The sequence below is a fragment of the Salmo salar genome, chromosome 25, assembly GCF_965601325.2.
Source record: "Salmo salar chromosome 25, fSalSal1, whole genome shotgun sequence".
In the NCBI taxonomy this organism is placed as follows: domain Eukaryota; kingdom Metazoa; phylum Chordata; class Actinopteri; order Salmoniformes; family Salmonidae; genus Salmo; species Salmo salar.
In genome coordinates this window covers 10,088,478-10,109,829 of record NC_138315.1, presented here as the reverse complement: position 1 = coordinate 10,109,829, position 21,352 = coordinate 10,088,478, and the positions used below count along the sequence as shown (strand labels likewise).

General features: G+C 44.5%; 1 protein-coding gene across 4 annotated transcripts in view; it reads right to left on the bottom strand.

Moving 5' to 3' along the window:
• Window positions 1-21,352, bottom strand: part of LOC106586120 (histone deacetylase 4) — a 134,719-nt gene that overhangs the window by 16,504 nt on the left and 96,863 nt on the right. For all 4 annotated transcript variants that reach the window (XM_014173000.3, XM_082968866.1, XM_082968865.1 and 1 more), the window contains exons 16-21: window positions 20,523-20,630; window positions 18,251-18,306; window positions 17,988-18,075; window positions 16,956-17,075; window positions 14,007-14,104; window positions 997-1,115 (exon numbers count right to left, since the gene is read on the bottom strand). In XM_014173000.3, the coding sequence (XP_014028475.1) occupies window positions 997-1,115; window positions 14,007-14,104; window positions 16,956-17,075; window positions 17,988-18,075; window positions 18,251-18,306; window positions 20,523-20,630 (589 nt within the window). The remainder of the gene's footprint in view (window positions 1-996; window positions 1,116-14,006; window positions 14,105-16,955; window positions 17,076-17,987; window positions 18,076-18,250; window positions 18,307-20,522; window positions 20,631-21,352) is intronic.

Genomic DNA, 21,352 nt, shown 5'->3' with positions numbered 1-21,352 from the left:
TAGCAATTATTGTAGGATTAGACGGAATGTAGATTTAGCACATATGCATTTAAATGTGTGAAAGCAATGGCAAACAACAGCGTTTGGGTTTGGAGAGCGCAAGTGGGGAGACAAGCCTATGGTGCGTCCTCACCAAAGGAATAATACATTTTAACAACAAATTCCAAATGCAAGCTCCATAAGTAAATGATCAATTTCAACCAATTTTGACGTACCAAAAGACCAGCTAGTAGACCTAATTGTTGCTTGATGCCCCATTGCTGGTGAGCTTGCAAAGGAAACAGTTATTATTCTTGATCACCAAACAATTTTTGGAGCTGCATATTTTTTTATTATGGCAATCCTCTCTCCCTACAACTTCATCTTTGCGCTGCACCCGATCCTATTGCTGTACAGCAAATCAGCAATCTGTTTGCTAGCTCACCCGACATGTGTTGATTGACAGTTTGCTGGTCCAATCAGAGGGCCAATTGTGCATTTCACTAGCCAATTTGTTGTACGTTTCTTTTGCAAGGGCCCGATGCTGCGGCTACTGTCTCTGGCTGCATGGAGAGTAATCCATTGAGACTCTGTGCCACAAAATTAGTGTCAAAACGTTACAAAACCTGGCATGATCATTTAAAGTCATCAGTCTCAAGTCAAAGTCGAATCCCGAGTCTTGAGGCTCCAAGTCAAAGTTATTTATTTTATATCAAGTCAAGTCATCAAATTGGTGACTCGAGTCAGACTCGAGTCCAAGTCATGTGACATGTGACTCGAGTCCACAACACTGTCTCTTAGTGATGGGAAAAGTGAAGGTAGGTTTCCAATGTATTGCTTTCAGTAATCCGACCATGTCAGATCAGTGATTACCTAAATGAAGTAAGAAAGGAAGGATGCATTTTGATGGTATTGAACAAGGCCATTGTCTACTGTAGGGCAGCATAATGGCTGGATAAGTTCCATTCATGAGCAGTGGGTTGTGGAGAGAAAGGGGAAAAGGAGGAAGTCACTTACATTTGGCCGTCAGCCTGTACCCTCCCAGGGGTGACGCATGGCCCTCCACGGCATCGAAGCCAGACGACACCAGCACCACGTCGGGGGCAAACTCGTTGGCGATGGGCATCACCACCGTCCTGTGAAGGAGGAAAAAAAGAGTGAGAGTGAGAGAGAGACAAGAAGCAGTCAGTGCCATCATCACCTTCGGTGACTAACCTAAACATACCTACTGGTAGACACCACCTAGAGGCTGATGTTGGTACTGTCCATGCAAACCAATAGACGGGTTGGTTGTTCAGTAACAAAACTGACACATGTGCAACTATGGGGCAAAACAGACAGGTTTGGCTTAAATTGTTGACAACATGTAAACTATATTTCATCTCCAATGTTTATTGAAAACATAAATCAATTTGCACAATGAGCACTTGTTGTCTCTCAAATACATTGTTACAGTTTTGCCATATTAGCATAGACGTGACAGTCAAACCAAGACATGGTATCAAGAATAAGATACAACGAGCTGAAACGAGACACCTACTATTCCCCACATGGCAGCTTCTTGTCATTGTTGTTAGCTAACTAGCCATCCAGAATTACAACAACCGACAGCCTTTTGACCCACTGAAGTGTGCGTATCGTTTGCGGACATTGTCAGCTAACCCGTCTATGAACCACATACAGTACTTACAGTGCAATGTACCTGGCCAATTGGCAGCCACTTTAATCCAAACATTCAGTAAACAACACATAACCTCACACTCAGAAATCAAAGCCACAAATCTGGTGTTGGGAGCAACATGCTCCAGAAAACAGGGCCGTAGAAACCCCCAAACTACAAAGTGTGAGAGCAAGGAGGTCACATGTCAGGTAGTAGTGAAAGTAAACCGGAGAAAAATAATACACAATTACACAATGATACTTAAGTTCGGAGGGGAGGCTATGTCATTGGTCTGTGTTGATGGCTGTGTGGGTGTGGCGAGTGAGGCCTTACAATCGGCCCTCTCTCACACAGCTGGAGGAAGGAAAATAGATAGATAACAAATGTATTTCTTTGATACAGCGACCTGTGGTTACAGTGACTCAGGCTGAGTCCCAAATGGCATCCTATTATATGGGCCCTGGTCAAAAGTAGTGCACTATATAGGGAATAGGGGGCCATTTGGGAAACAACCTCCATCTGTTGAGGCTATAGTTAGAGTGTTTCCCTGTACTCCTTGTACTCTAAGTAAAGCTTTCTTGAACCACCTGTGTAAATCATTTTATGTGGTCAACATTGTTGTCGTTGAACTGAGAGGAATCGGTTTGAGATAGAACGTTAACAAATGTGCCTGTGACAACTTCAATGTTTGTCATTGTGACAGGGCATCTTTAGTGTAGGTTCCGTGGGACTTATCTGAGTGACAGTATGAATGGCTCTCCAAGTGCAGATGTGTGCTTGGTACAAGCAGTAGAGCATTCTGTGCTTTTTGGGGCCGGCAGTATTTGGATAGGCAGAGTATTGGTGCTGTGTGAGGGGGTGCCTCAGGGTCGTGTTGTAGGAACCCTCTACTTTGCTGACCTCAGGAACATGGCGGTTGTCTCCTCGCTCACTTTCTTTCCATCCTGCTCTCGTCGCCACAATTATAGGCCTACAATGGGCAAACCACACCCACCCACATACACACAGCTGTCTGCAGCGGTGGCCTACCCCCAAAGGGAGGGAGAGGGAGGCGGTATTTTTAGGAGGCATGGTACCCCAGACAGCTGAGATACACAGCGGAGTGTGTGCGTCACGGACTGTGTCAGCATGCCTCTGGCACTAGCTCAGCAGGCAGCGTAATAAATAAAGCACAGGGATGGTGTACAGAAGGAGAGATGAAGGAAGATGAGTAAGAGATGAGTAAAGTGAGGAAGTGAAGGAGAGAATGATTGAGACCAAATGAGAGTAAGATAATGATAGCATGACCCGGTGGTTGCAATACATGTAGGCTGCAAATTTCCAAAATAGATGAACTGAGTAGTAGTGTCTTGGTAATATTTGTTCAGCTGCTTAGAAGTGCTCACACACTGACACACACACACCATTAATTCAAGCACATAAAATACCTCAACCCAAAGAGTGAGCTGGCCACAGGCACTCATGTGGCCAGCCACAAGATTGGAAAGGGGGGGGGGGGGCTTAAGTAAGTATGACGGTTACCATGGTGACCGGAGCATCACACACTACCCCCCCAACCTCCCTCAGATCTAAAGTGTATGGAGACACACACACACGTCATCCCGCCATCAGAAACTGCTCACATCATCAAATTCCCCATCAACAAACCCCCTCTAAAACAGACGACAACCTTGGGAAAGCCAGAGCGATCAATTAGAGAGCAAGTGTGAGTGGAAACGAGGGCTTTTATAGGCGTGAATCAGTGGATATCTATGTGGTAGATGAAAAACGCTTGGTTAATTATGCCGGCGGATAATACGTTTTAAATATATTTACGAGGCCGTCTTAGCTATGGGACATCCTGGGTTTGTGTGGTCGGATCCAAAACCCTACTGCCTTCGTCAGCTAGTTCCTGCCTGTAAAGTGTCATCGCTGAGGTGTGCTCTTGTTTGGATATCAAGGGAAAATGTATACTGCTCTGCTCTACCCTGTCCCAACTGCGCAGTCACACCGAATGCATTTGTTCAGATTAAAGGCGCAATATGTAGCTTTGTGTGCACCCCGACCAAATTCAAAGAAATGTGAGTTGTAGATTTGTCATTCTCATGGAAAGCAAGTCTGATAAGCGGTAGATCCGTTCTATGTGTGCTATTTCCATGCTTCCTGTCCTTAAGTTTATTTTTTGCGTCTTTTTATTTTCCCAGCTGGGCTCTTCGAGTGGTGCAGTGGTCTAAGGCACTGCATCTCAGTGCTTGAGGTGTCCCTACAGACACCCTGGTTTGAATCCAGGCTGTATCACAACCGGCTGTGATTGGGAGTCCCATAGGGCGGCGCACAATTGTCCCAGAGTTGTCTGGGTGAGGCCGGTGTAGGCTGTCATGGTAAATAAGATTTATTTTCTAAACTGACTTGCCTAGTTAAACTGACTTGCCTATCCAACAACACTTTTCAGCTGTGATAACATAATTGCAAAAGGGCTTTCTAATGATTAATTAGCCTTTTAAAATTATAAACTTGTATTAGGTAACACAACGTGCCATTGGAACACAGGAGTGATGGTTGCTGATAATGGGCCTCTGTACGCCTATGTAGATATTCCATTAAAAATCAGTCGTTTCCAGCTACAATAGTCTTTTACAACATTAACAATGTCTACACTGTATTTCTGATGAAATTTGATGTTATTTTAATGGACAACATTTTTTGCTTTTCTTTCAAAAACAAGGACATTTCTAAGTGACCCCAAACTTTTGAACGGTAGTGCACATGCCAAAGATTTATGTGAACGATTCAAAACAAGAGGGTATAAAGAAGAATTATTGGACAATTGCCTTAAGACAGTAAGACAAACTAAGTGGAATGCATTATTGGAACCACGTCAAAGGAATTCCTCTCCTCCCTCTACAACTTCAGTGTCCACCTGCAGTCCCATTTCAAGGTTGATCAAGGAAGTGGTTAATAGATATTGCCACATATTGCACAGCGACCCCAACTTCGGTAAAGCGTTTGAATCCCCCCCCCCCCCCCCCCCCGAGGTTTTGCTATAAGAGATCCTAAAAAGTATGGGATTGTTTAGTAAGGTCACATTTGCCTAAGACAAAAACATTGCATTTTTTGTGTATCATTCCTGATGGCAATTTCACTTGTTACAACTGTGTTTACTGTTCTGCCATGATCAGAGTGAACTCTCTTATCCATCCCCATTCGGGTGAGAGGATAAAGTTTCGAGGTAGAATAACATGTAACACAAAATGTATTGTATATCTCCTAAGGTGTTCCTGTAACATTTATTATGTGGGTAAGACCAAACGTGAACTTAAGACAAGGACATGTGAGCATAAGAGCTCCATTCACAACCATGATGAAAAATCACCTGTTGCCAGGCATTTCAATAACCATATTCACAAACTAAGTGTCTTACATTATATGGGCATTGAATTGGTGAAGGCACCACGTAGGGAAGGCGATACGGATAAATTACTTCTCCAAAGAGAGACATAGTGGATATTGGGCACTTCTTCCCCAGCAGGCCTTAAAGAGGAATGTTATTTTTCTTGTTTTTTTTGGTTGTAAGTTATAAATATGTAGGAGAAACATTTAGGTAATGACATCATAATGTACAGTATCTGTATTGTGTTTATATATTTTTATCTTTATTTGATTGTCATGTTTCCCCCACAGCTCCCTCTGCTGGGATCCCTTGATTGGGCCAATACTGACTGAGAATTTATAATTCTACCCACCTGTGTGTGGTTTTGTCGAGACATTGATTGCCATTGCATGCTGAAGAAGGGCTCATACCCAAAATGTTTGTGCAGCAATAAAAATATGTAAATTTAAGTTTATTCACCAGAGTGCTGTCCTATTTTTGTTCTTTGAATTATAATTAATGGATGTAAATTACAAACTTCAGAAGCCTTTTTCAACCTCAAATATACTACAACTTTAAAATGTCCTGCTTTGCAGGAAAGTTCTCCTGCAACAGGGCGATCAGATTAGGATCCTACACCTAGAATGACAGAATGATTTCTACACATTGCGCCTTTAAGGAAAAATAAAGTTGAATAAAATGTGCTTACAACATGTTTAGGCATTACCTGTTGCACATTCAGTTTGTTCTTCAATACATGGACCTTGGTTGGACTGTGTAGGTATGTGTGTCTGTGTGTATGTGTATCCCGGCAGTGTATGTGAGCGTTTTTGGGGGGACCTGCTAAGCCTCAGGGTTGAACACCTCTTTCTCCTGAGACAGTCAGGCCTAATCCAAATCCCCCTGACCCACTGTAATATCCTCATCATGCACGCACACACACACACACACACACACACACACACACACACACACACACACACACACACACACACACACACACACACACACACACACACACACACACACACACACACACAGGGTGTATTTCAATATGCATACTACTGTGCTCCACACTCTCATGCTCTGAGTGCATTCTCCGAGGATGTTCTCTTGAATATGTTCTTGTGAGGACGAAAGTGTAGAGAACGCATAAAACATAACATCTGAGAAGCATCGTCCAGCCAGGACAATTGCAACAATAGAAACCAAACAAAACATACACAAAACACAATGTTTTACTTCATAATAATCAGCTATCAATATGTGAATTGTAATAATCTAGCTAGCCAGCTAGTTAAACAGGCAAAAATCACCTAGAAATAATGTAATGTAGATGTAAATTCTTCGTAGGTAGCTAGCTACCAATTCTTCGTGGCTATCTAGCTAGCGAACAGTAGTAACAAGCTATTGACTTTCTATCGGCTTGCAATCTATGCACACTACAGTGGGCATTGTAGGCACGTAAACATGTCAAAATGAACAGAGTATGTATTTATTAACGTATCAAGATAAAATATTGTCATTAGGCAACATATGAGAATGGGCAACATTTTGTTCTGAAGTTAGAGTTGATTTTGTCACACTTCGGCTCAAATAATTTAAAGAAATGTTTTTTACGTGGTTGCGTCATATTTCTGTGCATACTTTGCGTTGAAGCTTGCATTGATGCATGCTTCAAAATATCAACAAACGGAGTACGCATCCGAGAAGTGCCCTCCGTGCTCCATTTCACATACTTTGATTTGGACTCATACTCCGACCCTCCCGTGTTGCAATTTGCGTGCTTAGAGCATGGTAGTATTCATTTTGAGAAACACCCACAAACACACACAGTGTGTACACCCGCATATGCATAAGAACACATGCATGCACACACGTACAAATATACAGTACGCGCATGTACCCATGCACAAGATATCGACGACGCACGTGTGACTACTCAATGCGCTCTACCTATAATGCTCATCGAGACCACTGAAACCCCCTTGAAGATCAGTTCTGCAGGTGGTCGCCCAACACGTCAACCTTCCCAGAGAAGCAGCTCTGGAGTCTACTATGTTAATTATTAATTATCCTCGTCCTCTGATCTTTGCTGGGGCATTCCTGAAGCTATTGGATTTTTCACAGATATGAGAAGATGAGCCACATCTTTCTCTTTCACCTGCAATGTTTTCTTTACCTTTTTCCCAGTGAGGTTGTGTTGTTTCACTTTGGGAGAGAATAAACTAGACGGAGCAGGAAGATGAGCACTCTTTGGGGGCCTGAGAAGTCTGTGTAGGGGTAAGGGACTTTGTTCACTCATAGTTCACCGAAGTCCTCATCATTTCCCCCATTCCCTGAATGCTTTGAGTGCTAAGACATGCAGCCGAACGCACACAAATGCACACACACGAACACGCTTTCAGAATGGAGGCAGCTGTTCACTCAGTGGCGTTGACAAGAACCAGGGAAACCTCCCTCTCTAGGGACTCTCTCCATCTTCCACTCCTCCTTTCCATTCCTCGCTTTAACCTCTCCTCCGCAGAACACCCCACCAGGGTGTGTGGTGTATTTTCAAGTGGAGTCCTAAACAAGGGCAGTGAATGAGGAGGAAGATACTATAGCTTGACTGAACACAAAAAAACCTGAAAACCATACCGCCCAAACCCACTAACCAACAAAGGGTTAACGCTAGCCATGCCTACATGTCAGGCTCAAAGGCTTTTCCGACACACTTCAAAGCCTTGTCATCTCACGTTGTGGAGAGCTGGTTTGAATTAAGCTCAATTCTCCTCTCTGTTCCCAAGTTCATGATGAGAGAGGGAGCGTGAGCGAAGGAGAGAGAGACGGGACTTCTGGTTTTCATTAGGGATAATTTTCTTATCTTTTTTTCCTCCCTTTCTGGAGGCTCAGGCTTGATCCCCTGCAAATGCAATGTGGCACTGGCTGAGAGAGAGAGAGGGGGGAGAGAGGAGAGAGAGAGAGAGAGGAGAGAGAGAGAGAGAGAGAATAAGGAGTGAGATGGGGTGGATTTGTCTGTGTGTTTGATAGAGAGAGGGACGTAAAGGGCAGCGCCAGGATTGTGGGTTTGATTCCCACGGGGGACCAGTATGAAAAGAAACAAAAAAATGTATGCACTCACTACTTTAAGTCACTCTGGATAAGAGCGTCTGATAAATTACTAAAATGTACATATAAAAAAGGGAAAGATAGAGAGAGATGGCGGGAGAGTAGATATATGGACTGTTGGGCTGTGCTGGCCATTTTCCTCTGGGTGCTGTAAATCAGAGAGGAGAGAGGCTGAGGAGACACTCACTGCAGCATTGTGGGATTGATGAGTGCTGGGGGCCAGCTGGGTGAAATAAGGGGAAGACCCACATCCATGTCACTCCTAAATTGACCCCTAGCCCCTACTCCCCCAAGCTAGCCCCCCGACCCGCCTTCTCTCAGTTCAATTCAAGAAGATTTATTGGCATGGAAAGTGTAAGAAATTACATTGCCAAAGAAAACATGTCAAATCAATTTCCCTCTCTCTCCATCTACTTGTGTACATCTCATAGGATTGGATAGGTGGATCAAAGTGGTGGAATTTTCACCTAGCCTATGAGAAGGTCGACAGACCCTTTGCCAGGATAAAGTGACTAAGGGGGCAGTTGAAATCGGTGAGGGGGCACAATTTTTGGGGGGGGGGTTCTTGCATTGGAATTATATTGAACTCTGCTTATATCGCGCTATACCACAATAAACATAAAGTGCAAATGCCGAGACTCCGAGACCATTGAGTGCTTTTGAAGTGACAGGTTGGTGCGAAATCTGTAGCCCATCTCCGCTGCACTGCATCAGCAAAATGGACAGTGCCCTACACAGTAAAGAAAGGTCTATTTGGTAATGAATATATAGGCTACAAGCTAGATAGGGTAATTCACCTATTACAAACAGCCTATGTGAATGCAGCTGTACACAGGCGATGCGATACGGCACTTCTGTGGATCAAATTCTATCCACCCACGTAATAAATTACGCAATGCCGGCCTACTATAAACACGGGGGTGGGCTCTTCACGCGGAGCTAGCTGGAGCGCCGCAGCATCGTCGCTGCTGGGCTTTGCGGCGGCCTTGGTGGTTTGATTTCTGATATCCATCGTGGCAGTGGTAGATTAGCTGGTTAGAGCTAAATAGGCTAATAACACTAACACCTTTTACAGAAAGCTAAGAAGCTAACTAAAAACTCTATATTGGTGCGGCGTGAGGCAGAGTTGAGTGAAGCAGCTTCAACTGTAAATTTGACCCCGTCCTTATAAATCAAAATCAAAACATTACAGGCAGAGGCGTATCTCATTATTCACGTAACCTACCTCGTTATTGACATAGCCTACCATAAATGAGGAGTGTTTTTCCCTGCTTTCTATGGAAACTCAATGGAGACATACCTAACCGCCCAGTGGCTTTCCATAGCCTCCCTACATACAAACACACACACACTCTGCAGCATGCTCTGTCCATGGTACAGCGCAGTGGAGATACAGATTTGGCGACAACCTGTCACCCAATCATTTGAACCTTTTTGCTATTTTTATAAAGGGACCTAAAACAAAAATGGCCCCCAGGCTGAAAATAACAAACAAATCATGGTACATGTGGCAGTACAGAAGGGCTTTCTTGTCCAACATAGTCTGCAACTATGTTGGACAAGGAAAGAGCTACCAAGAAGGTAATACCTCAAGCTCTCGATGCTCCACTTCAGTGCGATGTGCTCTCTCCCAACCACTGAATACCTGGACTCATGTGATTTCCGTTTTCAGCTGATGAACAGAACAGATCTCTCCTGTCCGACTCTCCCTGAGCTAGCACAGCTCCCAGCCCCACGTTGGATGCATCAGTCTGCACCACAAAAGGCTTGTCGAAGTCTGGACTGGCTACATACCACCCATTTGGGCCTCTGGGATGCCTCTTCACAAGCCGTGGTCCACAGGAACTGTTTCTGCTCTTTGGTTTTGGTCAGTTCATTCTACGGGTAGGGCCACATCTGAGAAGTCTGGCACAAAACGTCAGTACCAGCCAACGAGCCACAGGAAGGACTTCACCCGCAGCCCATGTGCTAGGCGTAGAACTGTTTTGGATGGCTGCTACTTTGTCCACTTGAGGGCACATGCCCTCTGGGCCAATGCGGAAACTCAAGTACAGGGCCTCTTCTCGGGCCACAGCACACTTGGTTCCATTCACAGTGAGCCCCGCTTTCTGGATCTACCCCAATATCGTCCCTAGGTGCTACAGACGCTGCTTTGGCTCTAACAACTCTGACAATATGGGGATATCAGTCCCGAGGACAACATCATATGGCCATCAACCATCTCTTCACACAGAATGAAACTATGGTCACGCACAGTCAACATAACCTCAGCAGTAGCATACTGTTTGACATCCCCATGAACACACTTCAGCTGTACTACAGGCCCATAATCTGCAACTAACTTAATTAGACCAGCCCTAACAAGTGTTTGTGTGCTGCCAGTATCATCCAAAGCCATCAACAACTTGCCATTTAGAAACACCTCACATAGCTGCTCATTAACCTGCAACTCACTAGGGCGTAAACTAGACGTAGGCAAGTAGCACAAAAGCACACTAGCTCTGCGCGCCATATATTACGTTGTCTGCCTTATGTCCTACTAGGCCACAAGCAAAACACCCACAGTCCCTTTGCTAATTAAAAGTGTTGTGTCTTACTATGTGTCCCGCATTATCCCACAAACCGACTGGGTCAAGCAGCTGCCAATGTGTTTGCATTGGAAAAGGCCCGTTGGTCTTGACGTGCAGACATGTAGACCTCTGCGAGATGCGCCGCCTCTGCAGCAGACTTCCGGTCCCTTTCCCAAACCCAAACTCTGATTTCAGATGTAATCATCAGAAGGAATTGTTCAAGCAAGATAACCTCCGTGACAGTTTCAACTGTGTGCTCCGTTGGTGGTATCCTGGCTCCCGGAGACGCACAAACAATTCCTGAGAGGATTCCCCCGCCTTTGCTGATTTCATATTTAGTTTTGTATTTCTTCCTTAACACTGTCATAATCATGAACGAAGTTAACGTCCATAGTCACTTACGCTTTCTTGTCTTTCCTGTTAGTAGACAAGCCGAATGACCCACTCTTCTCTCGGCCAGCCACACGTAGCCGCCACACGTAGCCGCCATCCGTTCAAATGTTGCGAGGTACACATCGACTTCATCATTGTCAGTGACCTTGGGCAGTGACAGGTCCGACCGGAACGTCACTGGCACCGGGCCCCTCGGATCTGGGTGCCGATTAGCGCAATCAGGCGAGCCTCTGCTTGCTCCAACCCCATCGCCCAGCTGGTCTTGTGCCCCGATGCCAGCGTTGTTTTCTTGTAGATCAATAAGTGCCATCTCTACCACCTAGAGCTGAGCCTCCTGTCTCTGCTCCCGTTGCTTGCTCTTTTTAATGCTCCATTTCAGCAAGTCCGTGAGCTCCATTACTGCGCACAGCTGTGGATCGCGTTGCTTCTCGGCCACAGAAAATGCAGGATTGCCGATATGTGGTTGTCTGTGCGCCAATCTCTGTGGCATCCCCAGCCCACTCCACAATATATCCTGCTGCATTTCGCCTTGTTCTACTGCCATCCTTACCTGGTTCCTTGGTAGCTTTGCGGTAGTTCCCAACTCGCGCACCATCCTCGTACAGGAAAGAGGCCCCCTCGTGGAGCCGGGCCGGGAGGTCGAGGTGGGGCTATAATACTATATTGCGTGTACTTACTGCATCTCATTCAGGTCTACATAAAAACAGGTAGGGGCTACAGTATCATTTAAGATTGGTACATCAATCCTTTATCTCATAAACGTCATGGACTTTGCTCGGTGTCAGCCTTTCAGATTATTGGCCATAGGTCCCCCTCTTGCCCTCAGAACAGCCTCAATTCATTGGGGCATGGACTGTACAAGGTGTCGAAAGCATTCGACAGGGATGCTGGCCCATGTTGACTCCAATGTTTCCCACAGTCTGAAATCTGTAACTACTACACTGTCACAGCGTATCAACAAACAAGATTTCTTACCCTTTCCAAACAATTTTCCTTCTATCAAGTGCAGCGCCAACATAACGTGGCAGGGTGGTTTAAAAACAAAGGATAGTTTTAAGCATAAACAGATAAAATGTTTCTTTATATACAACAACACAAGAGACAATACCTGAAGACGTGCTACACATTGGTGGGGGCACAGTGCTTGAGGGTTTGTCGACATAGATATGTATATACAGTATATAGGTACATATGCGCCCTAATATGTATCATGTCCCACCTTTTGTATACTGTACACATCCATATGAACATACGATACAGCGGCTTGTACAGCATGTGATCCATCTATCTGGATGTGAGAGGGTCAGTGTGGGGTTACGTGAGGAGCAGGGTTATGTGGAGGTCTGGGGTACATTAGCAGGGCACATTGTCCTGGTTAGTATAGTATAGCGTGCAGCCAGCCAGTCAGTAGACTGAGACAGAATGGTTTGATGTGTGTCTACTGTCTACCTGCACCGGCAGCTCAGACCAATTGGCCAGACAGGCTCATCTTCAAAGTGATTCACCCTCTGCCCTGCGCCCCAACCACATGTCTGCGTGTGTGTGAGTGTGTGTGTGGATGTACTGTATGTAAGTTTATGCTTGCATGCAATGCCATGTATGCTTGTGTGTGTACAGGTAGGTGTGTATGCCTGCAAGAGTGTGTGTGTGTGTGTGTGTGTGTGTGTGTGTGTGTGTGTGTGTGTGTGTGTGTGTGTGTGTGTGTGTGTGTGTGTGTGTGTGTGTGTGTGTGTGTTGTGTGTTTGCGGAAATTGGTGGTGAGCATACGTGCATGACTTTTGCGTGATGTTTGTGTTTTTCTGTGTGTGTGTTTGTGTATGTGTGTTTACTGGATGTTTATATGCACATGCTCATGTTATGTGTGTGTGTAAAGTGTGAGTGTGTAGGGGGGTTATAAATAGCCCCAGACAGCGGACCTAATGGAGTTCAGCCCTGGCATCAGCCTGCTTGGCATATAAAAGAGGCTGCCACAAAGCCCTGACTCGGCCATGTATTACAACACATCATACTTCAAGCCTCCCTGCCTCTCAGCCATATAGAGGCCACTCAAAAGCTGTGAAAAGGAGGCATTACAGTATCATGAGTTCAGTTCTTTTTGGACGACGAGATAATTTCATACAGTCATGGTATAACATGACCTTTTGTTACAGTTACACTTCTCTCAGTATTTCTGCCTTGGATGTAACATTGACGTACTGTATCCTGCTAATAGCTATTACTGTAAAAATAGACATTATGTGGACAATGTACACACTTTTGGGACTATCCATTTGGTTGCATTGTACAGGGCAAACTAAATCAAGTGCACCTGAAGCATATTCAATTATTTGACGTGATGTATTTGACCCAGGTCTGACCCCAAGTGATGTTCACATGGTTGTATTTGTGCCTCCGATTTGGCAGGGATATTTGACATGAATCACCCTATCCATTTTCTTAGTTCATCTACATTTCTACCCCCTCAAAAACATCTACAGCTGTCCTGAATATGCAATTAACTGTTAATATGTATTATATTCTAATGCTAACAATAGCTTACTCTATCAGTCACTTCGGCTTAAGTTGAAATCTTTGGATGAAGACAACATCCGGTATCATCTACATTAACGTCAAGAAGGCATTGAGTGATATTGGAGTGAATCATCCCTTTAATACGCGTCTGTAGACTTGCGGCATGATAGTAGTGTGTATATGGTTCCAGAGCTGGGAACTGTCAGGACAGACTGAGCACTGGGACCTTCAGTCTGTTGATATACACCCCTCTCCTCAGCCAAGTGCTCCCTGAGCACTTTGCACACCAACAGCCAACCCCCACCGCCGTAAATTCACCACTAAACTGGCTCCTCTCTCTTTCTCTCCCTCTTGATTTCTGACGCTGATGTTGCTAGCATAATAAATCCTCATCATACTCTGTGGTAGCTAGTCTGTGTGTGACGTGTGTTACCTGAAGGCAGCCAGGTACTCTGCGTCTCCCATGGGTGGCTCCAGTCCACCGGTGAAAGCCATGTTCACATTGAAGCCCATACCTGCCCCAGTGCCCACCTACAACACACACAACACAACATAGGTTAGTCACATATACAACACGCACACACACTCAAGCAAAATGACATGCATATACTGTACTATTACACACTCTAGACAATTCTTCTGTAGAACAGCCTCCACCTAGGAAAAGACTGCTGGGATTGCTGCCATTTACCTGTCAAAGCTCAGACTGCACCTGTCAGACGAGAGCGCACGCTCTAATATACGCACGCATGCACACACACAAGTACACACACTAACACACTTTTACATTAAGTCTGGGCATTTTACAAGCAACAATAATAATCTGACCTAGGTGGTAGAAGGCCTTGCTAATGACCACATCATTAAGAAACCTGTATCAGGAGATGTTAGATGACTGCCAATATAATATTGTAGCAATTACCAAGGAATAACTAACAACAATTGAGTTTTCTTTGAATTTGAATGTGAATAACAGGAACATTTCCAAAAATCGATTGACCCTTCTCTAAGCATCGCCCCAGAATTTTGCCGAGTGCGACACCTCGGACAGTGTGTTGCCAATTTAGCGACTTTTATTGGTAAAAGAGGCAAGCGACAAATGCAGTTACTTTTCAGGGTGCCTTTGAGGAGTTGCAAGCATTTCTATGGTTTTGATAGCATTAAGCGTATTTTTCCACTCAATTCTGCCGCAAACAAGAATGGGAGAGGCTGTCTGTGCAACATAAGTCACTGCAACGGCGCACGCACAGGCAGAGAAGCACTGGGGTAAGGGGAGTATGGTGGGAGAGGCGGGGCGAAAACGCTATGACGGGGACCGCAGCAGTTCCGCAAATTGGTGCTGTGATGTCATCTAGCAACTTTAGCAACAAATTAAGAAGCCAAAAGCGACCTCTCACTGAAAAATGTTGACAACACTGCTCAAACAAGCTCACGTTTTAAATGCATGAAAGCCAGTGAGGACAGTGGGAAAAACAGTTTTCTTTAGAAAAGTAATTGTTTAAATGGCTAAATAATTGAACATTGAACCAGGAGTACTCGTTACTGTGATCCTTAAATGCAGAGCCTGTTGATGAAGTTTTTCAAATCCGAAATTATACTTTTGTTACATTGTTGGTTAGTTAGCTAGCTCTCAATCTCATTGACCACCAAACATTGCTAATGCTAGCTAGCCACTTAATATAACTTGTTTTCTCTAAATGTATGTTAGCTAGCTAAATTAGCCATGTTATGAATTCTCTGAATAACAGAGGTGTGGACTCGAGTCACATGACTTGGACTCGAGTCAGACTCGAGTCACAAATATGATGACTTGCAACTCGACTTTGACTTTAATACCAATGACTCGTGACCTAACTTGGACTTGAGCCTTTTGACTCGACCTGACTTGATACCCTCCCCAAGCCCAAATATAAAAAATTATGCTATTAAAAAAAGTGTGCAGCGCATCAACTCTTCATTAACTGATTACAGTTTGAACGGACAGCAGCCAATCAAATTGTGCCAGCTGAGAAAAAGTTGTGCGTGGCAGTGCAGAGGAACGTTGGCGGGTGAATTCAGATGGAGCCCTTGGAAAGATGATACCTAAAACTATTATTTTCGGATATAAAGACGATTGAGCTACAACTGGCTAGACAGTTGTTGGCCTAAATCCTGCCTGATGTTACTGCTGTTCCTAAAGCCATTGACATATGTTAGCCTACTGTAACCACACAGTGTGTGTGTGTGTGTGTGTGTGTGTGTGTGTGTGTGTGTGTGTGTGTGTGTGTACAAGCCTACATCGCCCGATTGCGCCCCATAGCGATCCTCGATAGTCGATCACTATTGGGGGGGGGGGGGGGTCTTTCTCATGGCTACCCATGTATTTCCATGGAAATATAACATTTATTTGGAAAGTAATAAATATATAGATATTTTTAAAAGCATTCATGATTTGCATAAATGTAATATACAAATTATTACTCTTGTTAAAGATATGAAATGGTATTACATTTGGTGAAGAGCCCATTATGACTTGTTTAGGACTCGAAACTCAAAGTTTAGGACTTGAGACTTGACTTGATACTTGTCGGTCTTGACTTGAGACTTGACTCGGACATGCCTGTCTTGACTTAGGACTTGAGTGCTAAGACTTGAACCTTACTTGTGACTTGTAAAACAATGACTTGGTCCCACCTCTGCAGAATAACTCTAATCTGCTGTTGACTTTAGGAAACGATTTGAGAGCACTAGTTAGCTCCAAAAGTGGTTAGTAACTTTGACTGCATGATGACAGTCAATTCACTGGCTAGCCACACTACAACCTTCATTTGAACAGGTTCCCGTGAAGTAACTGTAATGACAGTCCACCTCAACATACCCAAGAGTTTCCTGATCAGCAAGGGGTGGTCTGTGTTTAATTTCATTGTCTATTAAAAAAACAGTTTGAGATCATTGTGAGGGAATTTCACCAGTGGCTTCCCTGGAAAATGTTGCAACAGTAACTAAGACAAGCGGGGCTTAGCGAAGGGTAAATTCTATGGTGATTGTTGGTTATTGAGCCAGTGATGGGTGGAACGTATTCTACCAAGTGTTTGCCTGTTGAAACATAGCCACTATTTAATTTTATAGTTAGCAGGCAATAAGCAGGCAATCTGGAAAACCTGGACATTTTTGGAAAAGTGACCAGAATTCTGAAACAATACTTCAGTAAATTGTTTTTCCTTAGCAAGAGGAAACTATTGGTGTTGAGATCTTGCACACTGTGCAGGTAGTTGAGCTACCAGTGTCTGTCTACATGTGTGCCAGGGATGTGAAGAACAGTAAGCGCTTGTCAAAGTGAACATAGACAAACATGCACGCAGACACACGCACACGCGAACGTATCCCCAACTCTGCCACTCACCTCATCAGGCGCTCCACTGCCAGGAAAGAAGTTGCCATCGTCGTAGCGATGGAGTGACAGGTAGAGAACGTTGGGATCGCTGTAGAACGCTTGTTGTGTGCCGTTGCCATGGTGAACATCCTGACAGATATGAGAGGGGCAGGGTAGGCAGGTTTAGGTTTACTTCCTGACTCTAACAACTGATGTTGGATCAGGTCTTCACATTAAACACCGATTCATAAGCATTGTGCGCTAAACAACAAAATCGAACTTGAATCAGTCGTCAGATGAACATAGAAGAGTTACACCAAAGTAGAAAAGGGGACACCCTGAAACAAACTCTATCAATTGCCATGCTTAGCCACTATCTAACATACCACAACCCAACAAACTCTTTGTGACCGGTTCAGAGAGTTGAATATGTTTTAGGCAATCAATTGGGTTAAGTCAGTCGTAAAAATCCCATCGCTGGGTGACAATATCTTTTACTTTCGGCTACGACATCCATTTCATTTTAACAGACCTTCCCACATAGTCAAACATATAAAAAAAGTGACTTAAGCTTCTATATTGAGGCATTATCTCATACAATTGACACGTTTTAATGAAGGTTCTTTTTTTAACCGAGTGTCCTTTTTTACAGTCTCCCCCTGCTTTATACGTTTCTACATCGAGACATTTTCTAATACAAAAAAAGGAATACAAAGAAAACTGTGCTTGCTGCCTGGATGACAGGGCTAGTTGTAGAAGTCTCTCTCGGTGAAAAACAGGAGGAAATGGAAAAGTGATTGAAAGGCTTTGGGAAGCCGTATAATGAACCCAGCAATGATCCTACCAACATCCAGCAGCCATCTCTTCCTGGGCATGTGGACTATTTTCAATATGACAGATTCTAACGACTGACGTTATGTGTTTCATACATATAGAACCCTGATGTATTGTCATTATATTACACTCACAGAACATTAAAAACATATTTTTTTTCGAAAGATAGGTCACATTATTTGTTGCCTTATTCTGTGTGGAAGCACAGGAAGTCCAAGGTAAACTTACCCAATCCACAATCAGGATCTTACTGACACTGAGCCTCTGCTGCAAGAGTTTAGCTGCGATGGCCACTGAGTTGAAGTAACAGAATCCCCTATGTGATGTAATGATAAGAGACGAGGGGGGGAGCGGAAAAAATTATACACATTTTGTGAGTCTGACAGGTTCTGATCCTTTGATTTTGCTCAAAATCTCTCTACTGTTCCGTAATGACGTCAACAAGATCTGATCAAATGAGACGGAAGAAACATAAAAGGGGTGGGACTTACATAGGTGTACTCTCCTCTGCATGGTGTCCAGGGGGCCGGACTACAGCAAAACCATTCTGCCAATCAGAGAAGACGGAACCATGTTACCCATCATTTTTGTATTGAACCTTTATTTAACTAGGCAAGTCAGTTAAGAACAAATTCTTATTTACAATGACAGCCTACCCCGGCCAAACCCAGACAATGCTGGGCCAATTGTGCACTGCTCAATCATGGCCGTTTGTGATACAGCCTGGATTTGAACCAGGGTGTCTGTAATGACACCTCTAGTACTAAGCTGCAGTGCCTTAGACCGCTGCACCACTCAGGAGCCCAGCTGGTAAAATAAACAGACGCATTAGGATAAGGCCTTGAGCAGTCACAGACTAAAATACACTCATACTCAAATAAACGCGTAACCCCAAAAACGCACACACGAAAAAAACCACTTACACACACACACACACACACACATATATATATATATATATATATATATATATATATATGCACACCAACCCGTGCACACACACACGCATGCACGCATTCCAGTTTCTCCATGCAATATTTAGTTTTCTTCCTCTCTGACCTTAAATCCCACTATGGCTCACAGTTAATTGTTTTGCCATTGACAGGGCGGAGGGTCAGACACTGCTGATGACACAGACACAACCCCTGCCACCGCGCGCACGCACACACACACACACACACACACACACACACACACACACACACACACACACACACACACACACGTGTGGCTGTCAGCTGGGAGTAGCAGTGCGAGACATGGATGCTGTGTTAATGTGGGGACCTAGGGGACTCCGCCACTCCCGCGCCAACTGTTCAGGGTCCTTGTGTAATATGGGGACCCCAATGTTTGGGGGCCGTGACTGACTGTGGTATGCAGGGACATGGTGAGGGGACCTGTGTCCCTGTAGTCCAGTCTAATGATGTTGAGGCAGCTGCTGTAGATTACTGCACTCCACCTCGCCTGTCCACAGAGGATATTATTCTAGCAGAGGGAGAGGAGGGACTAAGATCCTGTCTGATGATAGGGGCCGCTTTCAAAGAGCTGTATGTGTGAGAGCGAGAGTGTGTGATTTAAAAACGCTGAAGATGCTGATGGAATGCTGACTCGGACAGGCCAGGGGGGTTGCAGGTGATGTTAGAGTCTGTCGTCCCCCCCCACCCCCTGGGGTTGCGTGTGTGTGTGTATGCTAAGATGGTGTTAAGCGTCAAGTTGATAACTTCCTGTGACCTCTAACCCCTATGTAGAGTGCAGGAATGTTCATGATTATTTCAGGTCTTTATTCCTAGATAGAGAGACCATCTCCTCGATTCATCCATTGGGATGATTGATAAATAGATGAATGGATGAACAAACAAGTCAGTGAATGAATCAAACAAGTAAATTAATCAAACCCTCATCTCAGTAACAATAACAAGTGTTGTTCACTAGATGGCATACATACTCATTTCAACTGATACACTCCTAACAACAACCTTCGAATAACAATAGATCATGCTTTCAACTCTACTATAACAATGAGAGTGAAAGTGCTTGTTGAAGCCATAAGTCCTAGCAGAAACTCCATGTGAGTGTTAGTAATTTAGCATGCTATACTAACGGCTCTGAGAAGAATCGTCATTAGTCTCCATTAGCCAGCTCCGCTCTGATCCGGTGTGCAGGGTCCCGAGTGGCGCAGCAGTCTAAGGCACTGCATCTCAGTGCTAGAGGCGTCACTACCGACACCCTGGTTTGAATCCAGGCTGTATCACAACCGGCTGTGATTCAGAGTCCCAGTGTCGTCCAGGTTTGGCCGGTGTAGGCCGTCATGGTAAATAAGAATTTGTTCTTAACTGACTTGCCAAGTTAAATTTGTGTGTTAGCAGGGACTGTTAGCCACTTAGTGGTGCCCATGCGCTAGGTCACCAGCAGGGTTCAAGTGATAACCCAGCACGGCCACAGACACAGGAAGGCAGGCGGGGGTGTCTGTCTGAAAGCTTTGCAGTGGGGGGCATTCCTACAGAGTCTGTAGGTGTTAAGAGTGAGTACGGCTAACAAGGCTATATTAATGAAGATACACAAGCCCTTTTATTCACTTGAGTGGGGCTAGCATTATCACTGCTAATACGGTCTAATTATCAATGCTCCACTCTGCCACCTGTTCACCTGAGATGGTGCTAGCATTAGCATTTAGCATCAGTTGCGAGATGGCATTATCATTGGTAATAGGCATACAGACAGACGCATAGACAAACACATGGTGACGAGGGACATGAGGCTAACCTTGAGCTCTGCAGCCGCCACTTTGAAGCACAGCTCCACGACGGAGCCCACAGCTAGACGAGCAGCGCTGGACGAGTGGACCTCGTTCCAAATGGTGTCGCTGTCCACCTGTGAGCACAAGCACAAATGCACATTTATATAATGCACATTATAAACTGGGTAGTTCGAGCCCTGAATACTGATTGGCTGACAGCCGTATACCATGGGTATGACAAAACATTTATTTTTATTTTTACTGCTCTAATTATGTTGGTAACCTGTTTATAATAGCAATAAGGCACCTCAGGAGTTTGTGGTACATGACCAATATTCCATGGCTAAGGGATGTATCCAGGCACTCCGCGTTGCGTCGTGCTTAAGAACATCCCGTAGCCCTGGTATATTGGCCATATACCACACCTCCTCGTGCATTATTGCTTAAATATGCACTGAGGGTACAACACATTTTGAACACCTGCTCTTCCATGTCATAGACTGACCAGGTGAATCCAGGTGAAAGCTATGATCCCTTATTGATGTTACTTGTTATATACACTTCTATCAGTGTAGATGAAGGGAAGGAGACAGGTTAAAGAAGGATTTTAAAGCCTTGAGATAATTGAGACATGTATTGTGTATGTGTGCCATTCAGATGGTGAATGGGCAAGACAAAATATTTTTGTGCTTTGAACGGGGTATGGTAATAGGTGCTAGGCAAAATGATTGTCAAGAACTGGAACGCTGCTGGGTTTTTCACACTCAACAGTTTTCTGTGTATCAAGAAAGGTCCACCACCCAAAGGACATCCAGCCAACTTGACACAACTGTGGGATGCATTGGAGTCAACATGG